This window comes from Leishmania braziliensis, chromosome 16 (assembly GCF_000002845.2).
Source record: "Leishmania braziliensis MHOM/BR/75/M2904 complete genome, chromosome 16".
NCBI lineage: Eukaryota > Euglenozoa > Kinetoplastea > Trypanosomatida > Trypanosomatidae > Leishmania > Leishmania braziliensis.
In genome coordinates this window covers 22,363-43,668 of record NC_009308.2, presented here as the reverse complement: position 1 = coordinate 43,668, position 21,306 = coordinate 22,363, and the positions used below count along the sequence as shown (strand labels likewise).

Below are 21,306 nucleotides of genomic sequence, written 5' to 3'. Positions count from 1 at the left end.
TAAGTGGCACTCGCCCAGCGCCTGTGCGCGCATAGGTTTGGCGTGCACTCGCGGATGTGCCGGCCCATTTTCCTTCACTCTCCCCTCCACTGTGTCGCTCCCCCGCAACATGTCGCCACCCCCACTACCATATCTGATGCACGTCACTTGGTCACTGTCAGACTTCCACCGGCCGTTGTTCCGGTGGCAGCACGCCAGTCGCAAAGGGCAGCAACAGCGGGCCAGCGAGCGTTCTACAGGTTGAACAGTCACCTGCGCGCTCTCTTTTCCCTCCCCATTCCCCTAGTAGTGCACCCGAGCTCCCTACACCTCTGTTCCTCACGAGCAGAGACATGCATACACTCACGTATAGCACGGAACCATCAGCTACCAACTCTCAGGGTGCGTTGTTTCTCCCCCCTCTCTCTCGCCCCCCACCCCCCACTGCTACGCGAGGCAATGCCGCTAAAGAGAACAGAGGAGGTGTGCGGGAAGCCAAATCAGTACAACCTGAAGACTCTCGAGTATGACTGGAAAGAGCTGCCTGACACCCACTTTCAGGTGCCGCCGCCACAGCCTCGTCTGAGAAACTACTCTGCCCTCGCTGGCTATGGCGCGGCCAAGAGCAGAGTAAACCCCATAACGCACCAGGCGTTGCCATCCTTTGGCGCCGGGCCCAACGGTGTTGACACTCTTTCACCAACACCGCTTCCATCTCCGTCAAGACCAGCTCAAGAAGAGGTGAGACGACGACAAGAGCCTCCGGTTCGGAACTGCAACCGAGATCACATGGCGGAGCTGCTCGGTAGTGAAGATGGCGTCGGGGATGGACAGACGCCTTCGCGCGAGTTGCGGCGCAGAGCGCGTCCCCCGCCACTCGACGCACAGGAATTGCCGCAAGTCCCAAATGGCGAGCACCCACCAAGCGCTTCGTGTCAGCAACTCTTGCCATACTCTTCTGGGGGTGCGTATGGTGGAGGCGGCGTACCACAAGGCAACGCTGCTGCAGCACCCCCAGAGCTGCAAGGCGCCAATGCGTTTAACGTCGCGTGGTCGCACGAGGACATCAGACGTGTCGTGCAGACCAACAACTTAGAGGCCCAGCGCTCCTACCTGCGATAACACTCAATTGCTCAGCTGGACTCGCAGCCTCTGCAATCGAAACCATGCATGCGAGCATCGGATACCGAGTTGAAGCCGTCTTGCGAGCGAGTCCTCACACTGAGCCCCGGAGGCTAAACAGGGGCAACCCCCTCGAGCATGTTGGTAGCACTTTCTTTTCCCTTCCAAACTCCCTCCTTGAGTGTTCGAGAGGCGACTACCCCCACTCATGAAAGTAGGAACGTGTCCTGCACAGACGCGGCACCTTCGAACTCGGCGTGTAGCCTTGGGGTTAAAGGGAGAGCGACGAGAGGCCTCGGAACGACTTTGAATGCTAATGCGCGCTGTGCACGAAGTCGAGATACATCCGGAGGTGCCAGCGCCTGTGGTCGGCCCTCTCCTCTCTTTGTACTCATCGTTCAAGAAGTTATTTGCCTGATGCTCTGCCGGTCCTATCCCTGCCAATGGTGAGCCTCTTCTGGTGGTGACAGGGCCCAGCACGTAGGACGTGTGGGAGGTCGGAGCGATGCATTGCTCCTGGCTGCGACGGCTCGGTCGTGGATGGCGCTGCGTCGGCGCGCCCCGCGGCAGTGAGCGCGCTTGCCCCACCCATGTGATGGGCAGAGTGTCCAGCGTGACTCGAGAGCATCCCATCCGGCGGTGACTGCCTGCTGGTGTGGGGAGCGTGAGGCCCCACCTTGCGGGTGCTGCGCGAGGTGGCGACCGGCACGGTGGGCGCGTGGGTTGGTAGAGTATGAGGCGGGGGCCGTGCTGAGGTGGCTGAGTCTGCGCACTGCTGTGCCGCGTGTCTGCGGGTGATTCGCAGCACGCGATGGGTCCCGTGGCAGGGCCGAGGGGTGTGTGGAGTGGCGTTGGGCCTGTGCATGCTGTGTGGCAGAGGGTGGGGGTGCTGAAAAATGCTTCGCCGCTTCCTTCCGAGTTCATCGCTGCTCTGACTAGCACACGACGTATCGCGGTGCCTCGTCTGCTTTCCGCCTTTCTGCGCATCTCCTTTTTCAGCTTCACGCGCGTCAACCCAGACGTGGGCGCGTGACACGCGCTGCGATGATGCGGCCTGCCCTCACTTCCATCACTCTCTTTGTGTCCCTACGCATCTCCCTCTCTCTGCGCGTCACCCAGCCCCACTTTCTCGCCACCAGCAAACACCGCTGCTGACTCTCTCTTCTCCTGTCTTTCTGGCGCCCCCCTCCCCCTCGCTCCTCCACTTTTGCACGCCCCAGACGCTCCGTCGCTGAGCCCCCCCCTCTCTTTGACTTATCTGTCTCTCCCCCCCTCACCGACATTCCCTCGCAAAAATGCCGAAGAACATGGGAAAGGGCGGTAAGTCCTTCAAGGCTGGTAACTCGAAGGGCAACATGCAGAACCAGAAGCGTGACCTCACATACGCCAACCCCGATGAAGGCGAAGAGTATGCGCAGGTAAAGAAAGCGCTTGGCAACCTGCGTCTCGAGCTCCAGCTCGCCGGCGGTTCCACTGTCATTGGCTCCATCCGCGGCGCAATGGTGCGCAAGGTATGGATCGGCCAGGGTGACGTAGTGCTCGTTGCGAAGCGCGAGTTCAATGAGAACGACGTAGTCGACATTATTCACCGCTTCACACCGGCCGAGGTGCGCTTACTGGTGAAGGAGAACGCCATTCCGCGTGACTTCCGATCTGCTGAGGAGCGCGATAACAACGGCAACACCGACTATATCTTTGTGAACGATGAGGACGACGCACAGGACGACGATGATGACCAGAACGCAATTGACCGCAATGAGGTCATCATGGACGACCCCCTTGCCGCCCTCGACAACCTTTAAAAGCGGCGCAGTCTCAGGGGGAGGGGAGAGAAGTACAGAGAAAACGGCGACGCACAGCCACAGTCAGATACTGACGCGGAAAAGGACACGTGACTGTGCGCGTGGCTGTGCCTGTCTTGCTCTCTCTCTTTGTGATGTGTGCGTGTGTGCGGAGCGCGTTGTCTTTCCCCTCTCCATTTCTTGTTAGTTTTCATTGTAGGCGTTCACTCTGGTGCTCACCCTCTCTTTCGCTCTCGGTGTGATTCTTCGCATGTGCGGCCTTCTTTATCCGCCTTTCCTTCCTCGCAACGCACGTGCGTCGGCGCTTGGAGTGTTGTGTGCCGCGCGCGCGCTCTCTCTATCTGTGCAGGTGCGTATTCCCCTGAGCTCCTGTATCTCTAATGCTGCCTCTCTTCATAACACGCCCGTACGTGACTGCGGCACTGAGCTCTCCATTTCATGAAGTATTGTTTAAGCAAACACCAACAAAGCACTGCTCGGCGTGTGAGCAGACACGCAGGGCAGCAGATACAGACACCCGTGGTGCGTTGAATCGCGGACGGCACGCGGCAGGTGGGAGGGAGGAGGTGGAAAGGCAGTGGTGTGTGGGCGGAGAGCGACCGCTCGTACAGTTTTTCTAGTGTAGCATCGTTCCTTCTGATGCAAGTGGCTGCGCAGTGTACTCTGACCGCAGTCTCCGCCCTCTCCTCCTTCATGAGCACGCTGTCAGTGTCTGAAAGGGGTGCGGGTGAGAGAGGAAGGGCCGCTGGCGACACGCGGCACACACACACACACACACCGTGTCCCTTCACCCCGCTTCGCCTCTCACCATTTCCACATGCAAATTTCTCGGAGCGCCACTCCGCGAGTGCGCCTGCCACGACAATTTTCTTCTTATTCCGCTGTTGGTCCCTCTGACGTTCTCTCCTTCGATGAACTGCGCATTTTTGCCCACCGTCACCTGTCGTGTCGTACAGGCGCTTTGCGTGAAGAGTCCATCCTCCGCTCTCCCCTCTGCGGCTCTCGCCTCTGCTGTGTGGGTGTGATGGTTTTTTCTTCATCTCTTTCCTCTTGACGACCAAAAGAGACAACGGCTCTCTTGCGAGAGTCGTAATCGCACCCCTCTCCCACTCCTCGTCACATCAGTCCTGCAGCCTTCACGACGAAGGCAACGAGGAGGTCGGTGATTTGCTTGTTATCCTTCTATGAATCGCTGTGCTCTTGTGCGTAGAGGTGTGCGCTCCCTTTAGCTAGCCGCCCCACTCTGTCGCGGCAGCTTAATTTGTGTCTCTACCCAGCACTGATGACTCACTCAGGCGACGGATTGTCTTCTGCCTCCCCTCCTTCACCTCTTGCGTAACGATCACTGTGCCATGTGTGTGTGTGTGTGTGTGGGAGGGGCAACTACGCAAGGTCTCCCTGGTAAGGCTCCTGATTGCCCTGTGCTACCAGACGTGGTACCGATCATCTGAGCTGAGGGTGCTGCCCGTCGAATCGGCGAGCGGTGAACCCAAAGTGGCGCTGTCTCCTAACGCGCCAGCGAAGTGGTGGCGCAGCACCAGTTTAGGAAGGTTTAGGGTCAGAGAAGCGCAATGCCGAGCGGGCCCCGTACGACGGGCTGACTGCAGAAGCTTTCTTTTGGGCATGTGAGGATCGGCGTCTGGTGATCATCGTTCACCCCTATGGCACGAACGTTTGTTGCATCCACCTCTCCGAGGAGACTGTGTAGAAGCACACGCTCCTCGACCCATACAGCCACGACGAGATCACGCTGTCGACGGGCAAGATCAGCTCGTAGGCGAGTCGCCACACAACCCTATCCAGCTACACCCACAGCTGCGTTCGTTCTCACTCAGAGTATATGCTCGACAGCGTTTGTTGGTATCACTTCGGCGATCCGCCTCACAGGGCCTAAGCAGAGGCCATCTATATATGCGAGCCCTCTACGGCATTCACGCTCATGCATCAGCAGCCCGTACTCAACTTCTGTTTCGCAGACAGCGGCACGGGCGTGTTCCTTCAAACGCACGGGACGGCTGTTGCTGAGGTGCTCTACGACTTCAAGTACTTGTGGCTCAGCGAGCCCACGGCAGAGCTGCGCTATGACGCAGAGGACAACACGCTGGGCGGATTGCGCCGCGCCCGGCCAGCCTATACACTCGCAGAGGTGGCGAATTTACACGAGTACGTTTGCACGCGTGGCGGCGTCATCTACATCCACACTCAGTGGTATGCCGTTGCCCTTAACATCGACGAGGCTCTCTTCATGCCGGTATCTCGCTGAGCTCATCACGCGACTAGCGCGAGGGGGGAGGGGAGGTAACGTCGCGGGTGAACCTCGCGGACGGCAAGTCTTGTCTCTGTGTAGCACATAGCTTTTCTCGTTCCTGGCTGCTGTTCTCTTTCTCGTATGTCTCTCCCGCTCCTTCTCCAGTCTCTGTAGGTCTGGGGTGACATTCAACGCTACAAGGTCAGGTAAAGAACACACAGTTTCGCGCGGGGTGTTGTGTATGTGGATGTTTGTGAGGGGGGCTCGAGCGCAGCGAGACATGTCGAGAGGGTATGGATGTGGCGGGGCAGCGGCGTCAATGCAGTCCTGTGAACGATGCCACTGCCATTTCGGAAGCAGCGCCATGCCCCGCATCGCGTCTGCGTGATGGCGTCTCTGCGTCTTGGTGTCACTATTTTCGTCCATGCGTCTTGCTCTCCGCCCCCCTTTTGGGGTTCTCTCGTTCATCATCAGTTTCCCGGGTGATGCACTTGTGAGCCACGACTTTGCGTGCGTACAACGGGTAGGTGACCGCTACTTGTCAGACAGACTCGTTAGCACGCGAGAGAGAAAGCCGTGCACATTCATTGGAAGATGAGAGGGGGTTAATCTCAACAGACTGGCACACGTGTCCTGCCCTGAAGTACGAGGCGTTACCCCTCCCTGCTGAGTGCAGACGCTCCTATCAGATGGTGCTGCTTCAACCGCGGCTCGCTCTGTTTCCCAATCAAAGAATACTGTTGCCCATGTACGTCTGACGAAGCGGAGACGGGTCACACAGAGCTCCGCCTCCCCTTCTCACAACAGCGACTCTGTGTGTGTGTGTGTGTGTGTGTGTGTGTGTGTGTGTGTGCATCTACAGCGTCAGAACTGCAAAGCTGCCATGGAGGGACAGTGGCTAGCTGAAGCGGTGGACGTCTACCGTGTAGAGGCGGGACCGCTCGCCAAGTGCACCTCGACGCGATGCGCCCATTTGTGCACCGCTGCAGCACACTTATGCGCGCCATCGGGTGCATTCCAATGGGCCCTCAGTGACTGAATCGCCACCGTCTGCAATGCCGCGTCGAGGGCGCGTGTTTCTCTCACACATAGTCGAGCGGGAGCGATGCCAAACCGCGCAACTGTGAGGGCTGAAGCTGCCAGTAGCCGAGAATGCACGAGAGGAGTGCACTTTTCATCTACTCATTTCAGCTCACCCAGGCCCATACCGCGCAGATGGAGGTGATAACTCAACCGTAGCACCGCAATCAGCTCTTTCCGCTGCCATTATGGAGCGACGAGGAGCGAGGCTTAAACACCCACTCAGGAGAGTGGGCGGCTGCGCTGGCCATGCTTGAGGCGAAGACGAAAGAGCTTCAAGCTCCACTGGCGCGTCTTCGCCACGCTTGAGTGCTTACTGCATATGCCTCGCGCGGCGTGGCCTTGGTGAAGAGACTCTTCTCACGCGGTGTACTCGCCACGTCCGTTGATGGGGGTTTCCTGTGTGATGGGCACGCGTGAACTCGTTGATATTTCGCATGGTTGGCACAGGGGACCCACAGATGCACAAGTGGTCGTCCCCTCTGCCCATGCGCAGCGTCAAGGGTCACGTGTCTGCTCACCCACATGTGTATTTCTTCTCTGCATGTACACTATAGCGCACAGTGGAAGAACAGAAAATCACGTCAGTTGTAGCGCCTCATGAGGCGCAGGCCTTTCACGAGAGGTGCACTCCCTTCTCTTCTTTGGTCCCCTGGCGTGCTGCCTGAAGGTGCGTCGCAGTGGGGGCACTGACTTATGCCGATTTCTTCGATGGGGAGACCATCATGAAGGCACTCATGTCTCGGTGGCAGGCGTAGCGCCCGGGAATGAGAAGAGTGGGGAATGCGGCTGGTGGAGTCGTGTTCTTCAGCTGAGGAATCACACGCGACACTACGCGCCGCGCATCTGCCTCGATCAGGGAATGGTGGATGCATTCCTCTGTCCTCTTCACCGAGCCATCGCCACCTACCCCTCCCTCTCTTTGCTCTTGCATCACCCTTCCCGCCACGGTCGGCCAATGGTCTCTCTCTCTCTCTCTGAGACCTGCATAGTACTTGACGACTGGTGGCGGTTTCTGTCGTTCTCCATCTCTGGAGGTGACTCTCTGCGAGCAGAAGACGTTGTTCAAGGGGCCTACCTCGTGTGTTGTATACGTGTCGGTGTTATGCGGCGTATTCGTGCATTTCCACCGGGGGTCGGCGGTGCTGACTCCTCACGGAGCACCTCTGCAGCCCTCCGCTGTGGAGCACTGTACATCCACCGCCACCATAGCGCCGATAGAAGTTACTCACAGGAGATTCAGGATCGCCAAAATGCCTTTCGGTGGTCCGCGCATCATGTGTTTCGCCCACACCAGCACTTCACGTACGATCCTACGAGCTGGAGCCGGGTGTTAGAGGAAAAGGTGAAGAGGTCACGCACCTTATCACTTTTGGAGCGTGTGAAGATGACGGCCGAGCACGTGGCGGAGCGCGCTGGTAATGCCGCTGCGCTCGACGAAGTCATACAGGGCCGCAAGTTGGAAGCACAACCACTCGAAGAGTCCGCTTCGGCTATGGGCGTGCCGGGCTTCCTCTTCGCGGCGACAGGCACCTCAACCTCATCACACGCGGCTGCCGATTCAGCAAGCTCGTCAGCGGTGTCCAACGAGTGGTCAGCGGTGAGCCTGCAGGAGCTTGTAGGGGAGGTGCAACGCCTCCAGTGTCTTCTACAGAGCCCGCGCTACGCCGGTAACGCTTCTCTCCGGCAGCGCGCCCGCCTGGACGCTGACTTCTGCGCGACACTTCTGCAGCTCTACGAGCGTCTGCGCGACGCCCAGCTGGACACGACGGTGACGCCCGACGCCTGTGCCTTTGGTTGGTTTTTGCTAACGCACAACCTCGAGCCACTCCTCAGGACAGTGGCGTCTGCGCGTCAGCAAAAGTTGACGAGTAACTTGAGCGAGGGCAGCGACGAGGCCGCGGCAGTACGCGATGTTTTCGTCTCTCTCCGAGCGGTGGTGCTGCAGTCCATGGTGGAAGGCAGGCGTTTCTTCACCGCTGCCACATCGGGGGAGTTGTCGCTGGAGGCGCTCATTGAGCTCCTCAGCATCGCCACAGCGCCATTTGTGCGACGGTGCGCTGAGAGATTCTCTGAAGACGGTGTCCTTGCGAGCAAAACTTTCCTACACTACGTTGCATGCATCTCAGCTGCTGCAAGACAGCGCGCACACAGCGTCACGGAGGACCCTGACGCAGTCGAGGATTCAGCCGTACAGGAGTGGCTCGATCCACTGCACCTGGCTGCATGGGCAACTTCGCTGAGGCGTCTGCAGGCGCATGAGGTGCCGATCCTCTCTACTCTATCCGATCTCGAGTTGCAGGTGGAGCACGCGGCGGAGTACGTCACGCAGCTGCTCAAGACCATCACAGGCCTGACACCAGGAGGCCGTGTGACGGCGAGCCTCTCTCGCCCACGCCCCACACCGCAGGAGTCGTCATCTCAGGTGCAGCGGAATGTCCCACCAAAGCCTATTTGCTTAGATGCAACGGCGGCACCACACGGTGTGCAGATCCCTCCGACAGAGAGCGGTGATGCCGGGTACATCCTTGTAGCGGCCACTGCTGCGCTGCACCTAGCACACACCGCAGCGGCCACGAATATGGTGCGGAAGGAGAGCGCGCGACGCATCGTCTATGCATCTCTTCGCATGTTGACGCACACGCCCAATTACGACCTCTGCCCCGACGAGGTGATTGCGTGGGCATGTGAAGTACTTGACGCAGAACATTTGATGCGCGTAGATGACCTCCGCCGCACCGTGCCTGGTGATGGCGGGAGCGGGAAGGCCGGACTTCGCTTTCTTCTGCTCCTCTCACGACTGTCGTATGGCTCCGTTGTGCACCGCACGGCACTGGGGCGGATGGCGCTGCGCCTATGCCGATGGCCGGAGCCGGCGTACGCATGCGGAGAGGAGATACTCGAGTGGCGACGACTGCGTGGTGTAGTCATGCGGGGGGTGCTGTGCGTCTTGCAGGTGCCTGACCTCGAGGCAGGGGCAGCACAGCTGGGCAGCGAGGAGACGGTGACGTGGCTGGAGACGCTAGCGTTCGGTGAGTACAACGGTGTCATTCCAATGGCGCTCTGGCGAGATGCGGCGCTCTCACTCTTTCCGCAACTTCGTTACCATCTTGAGGGCAACACAGCAGCCCCTTTCCCTTCACCGCGTGAGAGCTCGGCCGCGTCGTGCTGTCGTCCTCGAGAAGCCAAGGCCCTTTGCTCTCTATGCTCCCGCTACGTAGCGCGGGAGGAGACTGGTGTCTTAGCTCCCACCAACCTTCACAGCATCTTCACGGCCCGGTGCATTGCAGAATGCCTAGCCGCTGTGCTCAGCAACCCGACACTACCAGATACCCTTCTGCGCTCGGCGGACGCATGGGATGGCCTGTGTGCCTCGCTGCCCGAGTCAGTAAAGATGGTGGCGACGTGCATGCGGGAGGTGGTGCGCCGTGAAGTGTCTCCCTCCAAGGTGCTCTCCTTCTGATTTGTTTGCTTGTCCGTGGGTGTCCTTCCACGAGCCGCCTCCCCTGCAGTGCCTCGGATGTCTCACGTTCGTTGCGAGCTCAGTCTGCGCGGGGGTTTTCTCTCTTCCTCTGCCGCACCCACGACAGTAAACCCGTGCTGTGGAGGAGGAGAAGGGAGGGGAAGAGGGCCAAAGCGAATTCCTACATGTGCCCTCTGCCCACCGTTTGCTCACGCGCGTGTTAATCATGGGAACCAATGCAGTAAGGCCATCGTCATCCTAAAGCAGCTTGACAGAGGCGCCCGAGTGTCTGCCCCTTCTTACCTCACTTCCTCTCCCCTCTGGCGGTGCTGGTACACCGCAGGATCTCCCAGGGGAGACACGGGATGGAATGCAGCAGCAGCAGCGGCTAGTCTCCGTTACACGCAGTGCCGACAACAGCAAACGCGCTAGCAAAGCAGAGAACCAGGGGTGCCTTGACCGTGCAGCGCATGGGGAAAGGAACTGCCGTCCAGAATACCCAAACCACTGTGTGCGTTATGATGATTCTCCCTCTCGCAGTGCGGGTGTGTTGCCGTCTGCAGCGTAATGGCACACATGGTGGCGCAGACTTCGCTGCTACGGCCCCCCTCGGTTGACTGTCAAAGGTGCCCCTCTCCCCCATTTCACTGTGTTCTTGTGCCTTGATGCGTTCTTACATTACTGTGATGCTCATCTTCAGTCTACGACTCCCCTCCCCGTACGTACCCTTCAATAGTTTCTTATCCCAATCGCTTCCCCACCATCCTCGATCGTCCCGGCTCTCTCCTCTGAGCCAGTTAGGCTAGCACCGCCGTGAAGACACACTCCCACACACTCCCACACACATACTGCAGTCGTGAAACTCAAAGGCGAGGGTGCGACAAAATGCCGGCAGAAGTTGTGCTCATGATGGACCTGATGGGCGTGCTAACGACATCTCCGTTTCCAGCTGCACGGCGCCTTGCAGAGAACATGATGCGGTGCGTCTTCGAACGCGCCAACTCGCACATCATCGTGAAGCGCATTCAGGAGCGGCCTGTACCATTTTTGGCGAAGAAGTACAGCAACTTCTTCTTTACCGTGATGAATTTCACAGAGCGCACGCGTGGATTGAAAAGCGCCTTCGAGAGGCTGGAGTTGGGTGAGCTGAATCGGCTGGAGTTCATCACAGCCTTCAGGGAGGAGATTCGTTTTATGCTGCTTGCACTCTCCAAGCACAACCCAGAGGAGCTGGACGCAATGAATATCGCCTTTCCTAGGAAGGTCGATGCCCTCAAGAAGCGCTTTCCGCTGCTCTGCGACCCTGTTGTGCAGGTGCACATCCACGAACTGCTGGACGTGGAGGCCTTTCTGTGCACGATTGAGAAGGTCTCGCCGCGCAAGAACGTGCTGAACCTGCTGCACTACCTGCGCACCAAGAGTCAGCAGGAGATCCGCCTCTTCGCCATCGGCAACACATGGGAGTACGAGGGGCAGTACCGACGTATGGTGAAGGCAATGAGGTACTCTGTCACAGACTCCATCTCCTCCGCCTACCCAGTCATCTGCCCTGTCAAGTATGGCGCGAATCCCGACTCTTACCAGAACAGCTTTCAGGTGACGGGCCTCTTCGATGGGTACGTGCAGAGCTATATTTCTCACAAGCGCAAGCCGTATCCCGACATCTTCATGCAGGCGCTGGAGGAGGTGCGCATGGGCCGTGTCCCCACCGGCGAGGCGCTCCGCTACGATATCCAGCCGAACATTTTCTACTTCGACGACGTAGAGGCGCACTGCGAGGTGGCTCGCGAACTGCCGGGCAGCCCCTTCACCGAGGTCTTGCGTATCGAGAATGGCGCGTGTGACGTGTACAGGAGCATAGTGCGTTCCTTGAAGACGGTCGCGGAGAAGGACCCGTTTTGGGCTGAGGTGCTGGCCGGGGTAGAGAAGGACATTGCACCTCTGTTCAGACCATCAACGACCCCCGACGGCAAGTCGACCTCGTGGGTGACAGAGGAGCTGCACAACTACAACGACAACTTGCTTTTCATCGGACCGCCACCGAACGAGCTGTGCTCGTCGGTCAACACCTGCGAAAAGGACCGGTACCGCATGGATGAGGAGGACCAAGAGCGCATTCTATTTTACTGCGCCCAGCACCTGCCGCACCTCTTCCCCCTGAAGATCCCGGCGCGACCGGAGGCAGACATGAAGCTGCGCACACAGCCGGGCCTGGCTACGTCGGCCGGCCCCATCCTCTTCGAGTACGTCGAGGGCAGTCGCTTCTTTGAGTCTTACCGGTTGACGTTGCGCACTGGTAGCTACATGTTGCGGATTCAGCCACGCGGCCCGTCACCATACGGCTCTGTGGACATCCGTCGCGAGTATGAGACAATGGCGCACCTCCACGAAATGTCACCGGAGCTGCAGATCCCGACGCCGCTGTTGTACTGCGACTCCTACGCCGTGTGCGGACGTCGCTTCTTTCTCCGCCGATACCGCGATGGTGAGAACATCATCAATGTCTCGCAGCTCATTCAGCCGCGCATTCGCCGACCCTACTCCCTGCAGCGTGTATCAATCAATGTGGAGCTCCGGCCCAAGCTTTTCTACAAGCAGGCGATTGCGGTGCTCTCGGCGCTGCACAATTCGCCTCCGCCGCCCTTTATGAGGCAGGTCGAGGAGGAGATGCGGCGCACGAAGCGGCACAAACACCCACTACTAGGCATGGTGCAGGAGAGTATTGAGATGTACAAGCGGGTGCTGTCCAAGAGCGAGACCTCTGGTCGCTTCGATGTGCAGCTGCGCTCCGCCATGATTGAAGAGCTGTCGCGCGCCATTTTGGCCTGCTTTGACCAGACGCAGCTATCGCACCAGATGATTCCGATGCCAGACCGTCTCGTCACACTGCACGGCAACTTCAACCTGTCCTCCGTCCTCTTTACGCACCGCTCACTGGAGGGTCGCGCGAAGTACCCGCCACATCTGATCGGTATAGTGCAGTTCAAGTTCACCCGACTCGGCGACCCACTCGTCGATGTCGCGTCGGCGGCGATGTTCTGCTTCCTTAAGCAGCCCGATGGCATCTACGACACCCCGCACGAAATAAAGATTCTCTTTCCGTCCCCAAGCGACCTCTTGGAAATGTATTGCAGTGCGCGTGGCTACATGCTGCACCTCGACCGCCGCTGCCGCTACGACATCTTCAAGGTGTACCTCGCCAGCCTGTGTCTTCAGCGAGCCACAATGCTCATTACCGACATTGTCTCTGGCACCATTTCGCCTCATGGGAAGCGCTACTCGGACTCTCGCAGCATTGCGCAAGCGGATCAGCTGGCGAAGCGTGGCCTCGACATCCTCCGTAGTCGCATAGCAGCGAAGCTGTAAACAGGCTCGATGCAAATACACTGCATAATGAGAACCGTAGCAGGGGGCATGATGAAAGTCTTCACCGATGTGAAGCGCAAAACAAAGCGTTCCACAGTCTCTCCCCCCCCTCTCTCTCTCGTGTGATGCACTCCTCCTCCGATCCCTCCATCTCTTCGATTTTTTTCTTTATCGCATGAACGCGTTGGCAGCACTTCAGTCGTCCTGTTCGAAGAGCTGCCAACGCGCGGACAGCACAAGCAGGCGCGCAAGGTGAGAGGAAGAGATGACAGCGACACAGTCGGAGTGGAAGGAGGGATGCAAGCCGAGCAAAGGAGAGAATGGGCGGGAAGGGAGGGGGCAGCAAACTCAAAAGGCTGCCCTGGACCCCCGATCGGCGAGGGATGCAACTCAATGCGGCACGCAACCTCTGCCAAAAGAAAAGCACGAAGGGAAAAGCGCCTTGGGCTCTCACCTATGACGGGGGCGAAGCGACGCTTGTAGAATGTGTTCATATTGCATTCACTCGCGGGAGAAAGAAGGTGGTCGGCACCCGCCTGAGAGCCGTTTGAGGAAACACCAAGAAAGTGGCAGACAATCAGAGGGCAAAGCGCGCCACCCCTCGCTCTCCCTCTCCCTCTCCCTCTCCTGTCCGTTCTCAGCTGCTGTTTCTCAGTCTGTGTCTCTGTGTTCATGCGGATGTATGGCTGCTTGAGTGAGTCAGTGCGCGCAGACAGTTTGAACCCGCGCGCGCGTTGCCGGCACCGATGAAAACCCCAAACGCACCCCTAAAAGAATCGCACCCTTAAAAACGCCCACTTCTGTTCTCTGTTCTGATTTGTGCTGCTTCATATCTTGCCGAGTTGAATTGGCGGAGTCCAACGGCTTAATCAATCATTTTGCGTGCGTCTTGGGGGCTGCTTTGTCTTCTCATACCTCTTTTTTTTCCTTTTCCTCCTCGGCGCTCCTCTCCACCTCGTCTCTCTCTCTTTCTCTCATCATCATCATCGTCACACGCGCGAGATGTGCTACGCCTTGAGTGCACGTCTGCACTGTTCGTGTGGGAGAGTCTTTCTGTGTGTTACCGTCGTGGTGGACGTTAAGTGTGGCTGTACGAGAGGCCTTTTCTATGTCGCTGCACTTGCGGTGCGGGTGCGTTGATGTGCTTGTGCAGAGCGCGCGCTTATGTGAAGGGTGGAAAAAAAAACGTGAGGAGCGGAGTCAGGGTGTCCTCATCTTGTGGCGCAGCGAGCGTAGCCGTCCTCGCGCGGGATTCACCATGGAAGGTGATGTAGCGGCTCATATCGCGTGCGCTCTGTCGGCTTTGTGGAGTTTCCAAAAATGCAGGTGGTCTGTGTACCCACCGGGGCACTGAGGACAGGTTTCTTTCGGCGACACGGCGCTGCCCCATGGGCCGTCAGCTGATATGTATTGTCGTTGCGATCGCGCAGTATTTGCCTCTCACCGTTTCCCTCCCTCGTTGTGGTTCTCTCCCGCTGCCTATTTTCTTTTTTTTTTCACTTTCTCCTCCGCCTCACGCGTTCTCTCCACCCGCCCGTCGCTTCGTGTTGTCCGCATATGGAGGACTCGCCGTGTGTTTTGTATCTCAGTTGCCTGCTGCGTGCGGTGTCTGAAGTGGCAGACGCACCGACACGTGCCTACTCGCAGATACGGGCACAAACGCATGCTGATCAGCGACTTCAACCATACGGCATCGCTTGCTACTGTGGCGTGCAGACTCTCACAGAGCACGTACATGAGCACTTGCGCGCAGGCGCCTTGCATAGCTGAAGGAAACGAAACGCGGAGGGGGGGCGGTACGTGACGTGTCTCTGTAGCGGAGTGCACGCCTCGAGTCCAGCTCGCTGACGCCTGCTTTTCTTGAGCGTCTTTTGCTGTTGCTTATAAGCGGTGGCCTTCTCTAGCTTTCTGCTAGCCTGTTTCCCGCCACCGCAGTGGCTTCACGGCTGTTCCTCACTCTGCTGTGTGTATTCTCTTCCACTCACCCTTAGCGTGCGGCGTTATTCTGAGCTTCACTGTGCGCCCTTCGCCTCCCCTTTTATTGCGCCCTTTCTTGCCCAGTGACGTGCTCGTTGGGAGACTTGTTGCCGTGTCTGTGGAGCTTCCTCGCAGTACCATGTCGACGGAGCCTGCATTCGATGCCAGTCACACGGACTTCATGGGCTATAACCTGGCACCGGACTTTGCGACTGTAGTAGAGGCCTCAGAGCGTACTGGCGTAGGGTATATGCAGTACAGCAATGGCGTCATCTACGAAGGAGATTGGCTGAACGGTGAACGCCACGGTCTTGGGGTGTGTTACTACCCTTCTGGCAACATCTTTGTCGGCCAGTTTCGCTCGGGGATGATGGAAGGGATAGGCACGATGTTCTTCGCGACGGGCGAGTGTTTCAGCGGCGAGTTTTGCCAGTCGAGCATCTACAAGGGTGTCTATAGCTGTCGAGGAGACGAGATCTGCGGTACCTGGAAAGACGGCAAGCGGGTGAGTGAGATGCCCACCAAGGCACCTGAGGTACTTCAACGTGCCCGCGCCGCACTCTTCTCGACCATTGTAGAGCAAGTGAACATGTATCTCTGGCAAGCTGCAAGCAATCCAACAAAGATGGTGCTTCCTGCATCCCCCGAAGACAAGATCCTGCTGCCACCTCTTGATATCGTCAGCTCGAACGCCGATGCATATGCCGCACCAGCGACATCCTTGCAGCACCTCGTCGCAACGCCCAATTTCCGTGTAGGAGGTCAGAGCTTTGTGAGTACTCGAATCTGTAACAACTCTATCGGGGAAGGCGACACAACGGACGGCCTGCGTGGTGTCACTACAGAGTATGGCTCTCCCAACACTGTTTTCACCTGTGCTGCACCGTCTCCAGGCGAGATCTTTTTCATCTGGCGCTTCACGCAGCGCTGCTTCGTCTTTCTCTTTCCCTTTCTGTCATTGCCGTGGATGCCGGTGGCCCCGCTGCGCATCACCTCGCTGCACGAGGAGAGGGAGTTCGTGGTGAGTGGGGCTGCGCTGCGCAGCGACTTCGATGCACCGTCGTTCTCCATATGCGTGATTGCTGTTGCAATGATGTGCCACATAACCTCCATCGTCATTGTAGCCACTCGTGTTCCGCTCGGGCACGTGCAAGATGGAAGGCTGACACTGCCGGAGATGGTTGTACCATGTGTGCTGTGGCTTGTTGTCGCGCTAGTGGGGGCGTCCTACATTAGTTTCTTTCGATTTCCGCATGGGCTTGAGAGGGTTGATCGCCGGCTCACACCGAAGTTGTCAGCACTTGCTGCGAGTCTGGTCGACGCCAAGGCAAGCGTCTGCATCTTCACCTACGACGACAATGGCAGAGGCAAAGTAATGAACCGGCACTACAAGTACCGCTGGCTGCTCTTCGCTGTCGTGTTGGGGTCTATGATGAGCCTCTCCGCACCAGCGACACGCGGCGGGTACGGGCACCAACTGTTCGGCTCTGAGGCCTTTGAGAAAGCCGCCGCCGTTCTCGCCTTCTTCGCGACTTTTCTCTTTTCGACTACGCTGACGTTTTTGGTGCTCAAAATTACGGACATGCAGCGTGAGGTCCGAGCGAAGCTGCACGTGATGACAAATCTCGCCTTCTTAGAGCGCCGGTGCCTCATAAGCCCTAGCAAGCACATGAACATGGCCTTCCATCTTGACGAGCGCTTTGATGCCACGAACCTGTTCAGCGGCTTTCCAGGCTGGTACAGTCTTCGCTCCCTCATTCTCTACGCCTCCGCATGCGCCAATCACCGCGCGCGCAGGACCGCGATGGGCATCTTCTGGTTCGTGCTTGTGTGTGCCTTTATTGTGGGACTCCTCGACATCTTTTACATAGCCCCAAGAAGACCCACTCCTGGCAATCGGTACTACTCCACCGCCCACTCCTACGCGCTCTTCACCTTTCTTTTCTGGGGCGCGCTGTTGCACCGTTACCTGTACGTGTGCGTCTCCACCCGCCGCGAGCTGAGGCAGCATTTGTATATCATCGACATCGCCGGGCTATACCAGCGAGTAAAGCTGGATGACTCGGAGGCCAGCGAGATTATTCAGCAGTGCAGCCGAATCACGGAGAGAAACGACGCAGAGCCGGAGATATTTCCTCAGGTAATCTATAATTTTGTTGTCGTCTTGACAGTTCTTCTGAACATGGGGGCCCTGGCAGCCATCTGCTACCAGCTTAGGCAGGCCATCGACCGCTGAGCAACGGTTGGCCTCGGGGCAGGCTTCTGTAGGGGTGTGGAAGGAGAGGGGGAAGGCGCTGGCGTAAAGAAGCGCGAGAAGTACTGCCAACTGGATGAGGACACTGCGGTAGTGGCTGTCACGCACACGCAACGATTTGTAGCGGATGGGGAAGGTACGCGAGCTGGTGCGTATATATTGTTAGGCCTTATCGAGGATCTTGCTTGATATTGCTGGCACGCTCCGCCCCACCCCCTTCCCTTCCTCACTCGTCTCTCCCCCGCACACGCTCGTTTTTCACTTGCTAGTTCCTTTGTTTTCCCTCATTTCTGCCTCTTTTGCTTAGACGAACGATGACATGTCGCTCCGTCTCTCTCTCTCTCTTTCCACCCCTCCTCTCTCAGTTGTTGCTAAGCCTCACCCTTTAAAGGGTTGTGGAGTTATGAGGCACGTGCAAGCGGCCTTGCAAAGTGTCTGTGACTATGCTGGATCTCCTGCTGCGCAGGGACTAGTGGTGAGAGGTGCAGGGGGACACAGCCGAGATGAGGACGCGCCAACACGCACTGAAACTTCAAGTCATGTGAATTTCAAGAGCGTAAATAAGAGCCAAATGAGCCGAGAAGACGTAAAGGTTTAATTAACAGCAAACTCACAAGACATTTGTAACGTGTGGGTGTTTTGGCTTCAGCTGCAGTGTAGAGTGATCGCTTCACGCTGGCACCACACGCCTACCGTATATTCGTCTTGGGCCGCTTCCAGGGAGCTACAGCGAGTCGTCTGCACTGCGGCACATGCGTCAGTCTGGAAGAGCTCGTTCCCCCCCCCCCCCCCTGAGAGGAGGACACGGGCACATATGCTTAGTCAGGAAAGGTCACTCAGGACCAACTTCATGTACTGTGTTCTCCCCCCTTTTCCAACGTGGTGGCTGTTGGTGGCATTTAATACTATGCCGACCACACTGCGCCAGTGCCGCCTCGTGAGGTGCCCGCACGCCATCAAACTTGGCGCCCCGTACGCAAGCGAAACCAAGCCAAGTCGGCGGGGGCAGCGAGTGGGGAGGCTGTACGCCCCCCTGTTCTCGTCACAGTGCGGCTTGGCTACGATGGCGCATCCTCATCTACAACAGCGTGGTGGGACAGCGACCACAGAGTTATCACGAACACTTTGTGGACATACATTTTCTGCGGAGCATCATCGTCTTCTGTGCGCGGTGGCTCGAGCGAGGGGTTGGACTGGTCGTGTCTGGGTACCCGTCTCCGTCATGGAGATTCTGTCATTCTCACTGGCCCCCAACACATGTGTGCCGGTGCGACTGGTGAGCTCCAACCAGAGCGTATGGGTGTACCACAGCTCCCAGTTTATTGCACCTTTGAGTGTTCTGCGAGAGCGGTGGAGAGCTCATGTTCACCACCTTGAAAGCGCGGAGAAGGATCGTGAGGCTACGTTGCTGGCATCGCAGGTGACACTGGACGCACTACCGCTGAGCACCAATGGCGAGCGATTTGACAGTGCTACGGAGGAATGTATGCTGCGCAGGGCAGGCGGCTGCGTAAAGGCAAGACGGTACTGGGCAACAGCAGCTGAGGCAAAGTGGCTGTATCGTACGCCGTTCACCGACGCCTACCTCGCGGATCCGGAAAACTGCGTCGTTTCTCATGCAAACGAGCTTTGCCGTCCTTTGGCGCTCTACAACGTGGAGGGGACTGTCGACCCGAACCGCTTCACCGCATTCACCTGCCGCCGTTACGACCCGGTGAATCACAGAGGCCATTTCTACAGACCCGCGGTGGCAGTGTACATGAAGGCGTTTGCCCTTCAGTATGACTGTCTTCACGAGCCCCAGTGGATCACTCTGAGCCGTGCCGCGAAGCTCGGGCTCTCCCTACTGCCGCATATCGCGCCTCTTTCCTTTTTTCGTGGGACGCCAGTTCTTCTCATCAGCATTGGTGCTACCCAGAGGAGGAGCACACCGACGTCAGGGGTACCACCCGCGATAGCCGCGGATGCCGCTGTCGCATCCAAGGACGTCCTCAGCGACTCGGAGTGTTGCCGCGAGGAATCCCTGCTGGTGCCGCCCCTTTCATGACGGCGATTCTCACTGCTTTTCACCACCGATTCACGCCACCGTGTCTCGCGCTTCACTGTTACCCGGACGATATGCTGAGAAATGTAGAGGTCTTGGCGTATGTGTGTGTGCGTCTGCGTCATGCCTTCCCTGTTTCATTCTCGATGTTGTGTGCTGCTCTTCTTCACGACTGCTTCCTCAAGTTTTTCTGCGCGTCACAGCGCACGCTATTATCTTCTCTCTTTTCAGCTGACTCCGTTTACCTCCAGGGAAGGCAGTTCTGCATCGATGTGGCGAGGCATGAGAATTGCACATGCTCTCTGTTTATTCTGCTCAGCAGAAGCTGTGCCCGGCGTTTCCACCTCGCGAGAGTTCTGTGTGAGCGCCTTTCCCCCTTCACACTTCGCTCCTGCCGCTTCTCTCCACGTTGCATCCTCTTTTCCTTTCCTCAAAACATTGCTCTTATTTCCTCTGTGCACACTTCTACATGAAGTGATATATTCCACGCCGTTGCTGACCCAGTGCGCGTGGTGATCACGTGTGCTCTCCTCTCTGCCTTAACGGCCTCGCAACTCTTGATATTCCTCCTTCACCTTACACCCACCGAGTCGACTCGCCTCTCGCTGGTGAATAAACAACACGCAGTGCTTCTCTGGTCACAGCCAGCTTTAGTGAAGCGAGGCTGTGTTGTGTTCGTGAGCCTCTCCCTGTCTCTTCATATTTTTACTCTGCTCTCCGACAGAATCGTTGACACCCCTCCCCCTATCCAACTCAGCCCCGATGTTGCAACATAGCGCGCGGTGGCTTGTCTTTATGTCCCCTCGAGACCTGTACGCGCTCAGCCAGCGCAGCCGGTTCTACTCCTATACGCAGTACAACGATGCATGTGCGTTGACCCAGTCGTATCAGCGTTGTTCACCAGCTGAGAAACTGAAGTGGGAGGAGCGTGTCGAGGCAATCAACAACGAAGTTGAGCGCAGCTATCAAGTGGAAGCTCAGTTGCTAATGCACGACGATATCGACCTGCGACTAGACGCAGATGAGGTGGCAGCCTGCAAGGAATGAGGTGGAGTTCTACGTGAGCCATATTAGGTGGGAGGGAAAGAGCGGAAGAGGGAGATCAGTCTTGCATGCGTGACGGCTATCGGTGCATGTGTCACAGGCCCCCACCATGTTGGCCGTCCTGCTACCCCCTCCTCTCCTCCCGTTCGCCTTTGAGGTCGCCCACATACGCCGCCGACTTCTTCTCACTGACAACATTGGTATTTCTGCTTCGATTTGTTTTGGCATTGGTGTGTTACCGCTGTGTGCCGCTCCCTGATGACAGTGAGGGGGGAAGAAGAAGGACACCTCGGTGCGCGGTCTCCAGGATCCCCGTAAGCACCCTCTGTGGGGAGGCCGGGCAGCCCCCCTCTCCCTACCAAGGCCGAACCACTTGTGGTGATGACAAGGCCAAGTATCCACGACGCTAGGAGTTGAGAGCGATGCATCGCCCCACTCATGTCGGCGGACCGGTCGTGGATGGCGCTGCATTGGAGCTCCCTGCTACCCCGAGCACGTCTGTGCCATGGATGTGATGCGCGCCGTGCCAGTGCGACTCGAGCGCATCCCACCCGGTCCTCGCTGTCTGCTGGTGTGGGGTGTGTGAGCCCCCTTGCGGGTGCTGCGCGAGGCGGCGACCGGCACTGTGGGCGTGTGGGTTGGCAGAGTATGAGACAGGGGCCGTGCTGAGGTGGCTGAGTCGGCGCACTGCTGTCGTGTGTGCCTACGGCTGTTTCGCAGCATGCGACGAGGGTCCCTGGCAGGGTCAGGGGGTGGAGGTCGACTCACGTGTTGTATGGGCGGGGAAGGGACACGTGTGAAACAGAGGTCCTCTTTGCTGGTCTTTGTTTCTCGAGGCCTTCCTCTGCAGGTGAGTTTCACGTGCTGGTGTAGCACGTGAAATGGGCTGCAGATGGACGTGCCTTCTTGTGAGTGCTGTATCTTGCA

At 57.9% G+C, this 21,306-nt stretch overlaps 7 protein-coding genes across 7 annotated transcripts; all 7 read left to right on the top strand.

The window, feature by feature from the left end:
• Positions 1-54: 54 nt before the first annotated feature.
• Positions 55-1,101, top strand: LBRM_16_0160 (conserved hypothetical protein; the record flags this gene model as incomplete). Its single annotated transcript, XM_001563571.1, has 1 exon — positions 55-1,101. One exon carries the CDS (start codon positions 55-57, stop codon positions 1,099-1,101), a length of 1,047 nt encoding a protein of 348 aa, XP_001563621.1.
• Positions 1,102-2,396: 1,295 nt separating this feature from the next.
• Positions 2,397-2,903, top strand: LBRM_16_0150 (putative eukaryotic translation initiation factor 1A; the record flags this gene model as incomplete). Its single annotated transcript, XM_001563570.1, has 1 exon — positions 2,397-2,903. The coding sequence occupies one exon, from the start codon at positions 2,397-2,399 to the stop codon at positions 2,901-2,903; it is 507 nt and encodes a 168-aa protein (XP_001563620.1).
• A 1,661-nt stretch (positions 2,904-4,564) lies between these two features.
• LBRM_16_0140 (hypothetical protein) lies at positions 4,565-5,257 on the top strand (the record flags this gene model as incomplete). Its single annotated transcript, XM_001563569.1, has 1 exon — positions 4,565-5,257. The coding sequence occupies one exon, from the start codon at positions 4,565-4,567 to the stop codon at positions 5,255-5,257; it is 693 nt and encodes a 230-aa protein (XP_001563619.1).
• Positions 5,258-7,093: 1,836 nt separating this feature from the next.
• On the top strand, positions 7,094-9,694 carry LBRM_16_0130 (conserved hypothetical protein; the record flags this gene model as incomplete). The annotated part of the gene is made up of 1 exon (XM_001563568.2): positions 7,094-9,694. One exon carries the CDS (start codon positions 7,094-7,096, stop codon positions 9,692-9,694), a length of 2,601 nt encoding a protein of 866 aa, XP_001563618.2.
• Positions 9,695-10,579: 885 nt separating this feature from the next.
• Positions 10,580-13,060, top strand: LBRM_16_0120 (conserved hypothetical protein; the record flags this gene model as incomplete). The annotated part of the gene is made up of 1 exon (XM_001563567.1): positions 10,580-13,060. The coding sequence occupies one exon, from the start codon at positions 10,580-10,582 to the stop codon at positions 13,058-13,060; it is 2,481 nt and encodes an 826-aa protein (XP_001563617.1).
• A 2,116-nt stretch (positions 13,061-15,176) lies between these two features.
• Positions 15,177-17,273, top strand: LBRM_16_0110 (conserved hypothetical protein; the record flags this gene model as incomplete). Its single annotated transcript, XM_001563566.1, has 1 exon — positions 15,177-17,273. The coding sequence occupies one exon, from the start codon at positions 15,177-15,179 to the stop codon at positions 17,271-17,273; it is 2,097 nt and encodes a 698-aa protein (XP_001563616.1).
• An 832-nt stretch (positions 17,274-18,105) lies between these two features.
• LBRM_16_0100 (conserved hypothetical protein) lies at positions 18,106-19,338 on the top strand (the record flags this gene model as incomplete). Its single annotated transcript, XM_001563565.1, has 1 exon — positions 18,106-19,338. One exon carries the CDS (start codon positions 18,106-18,108, stop codon positions 19,336-19,338), a length of 1,233 nt encoding a protein of 410 aa, XP_001563615.1.
• Between the last annotated feature and the right edge of the window lie 1,968 nt (positions 19,339-21,306).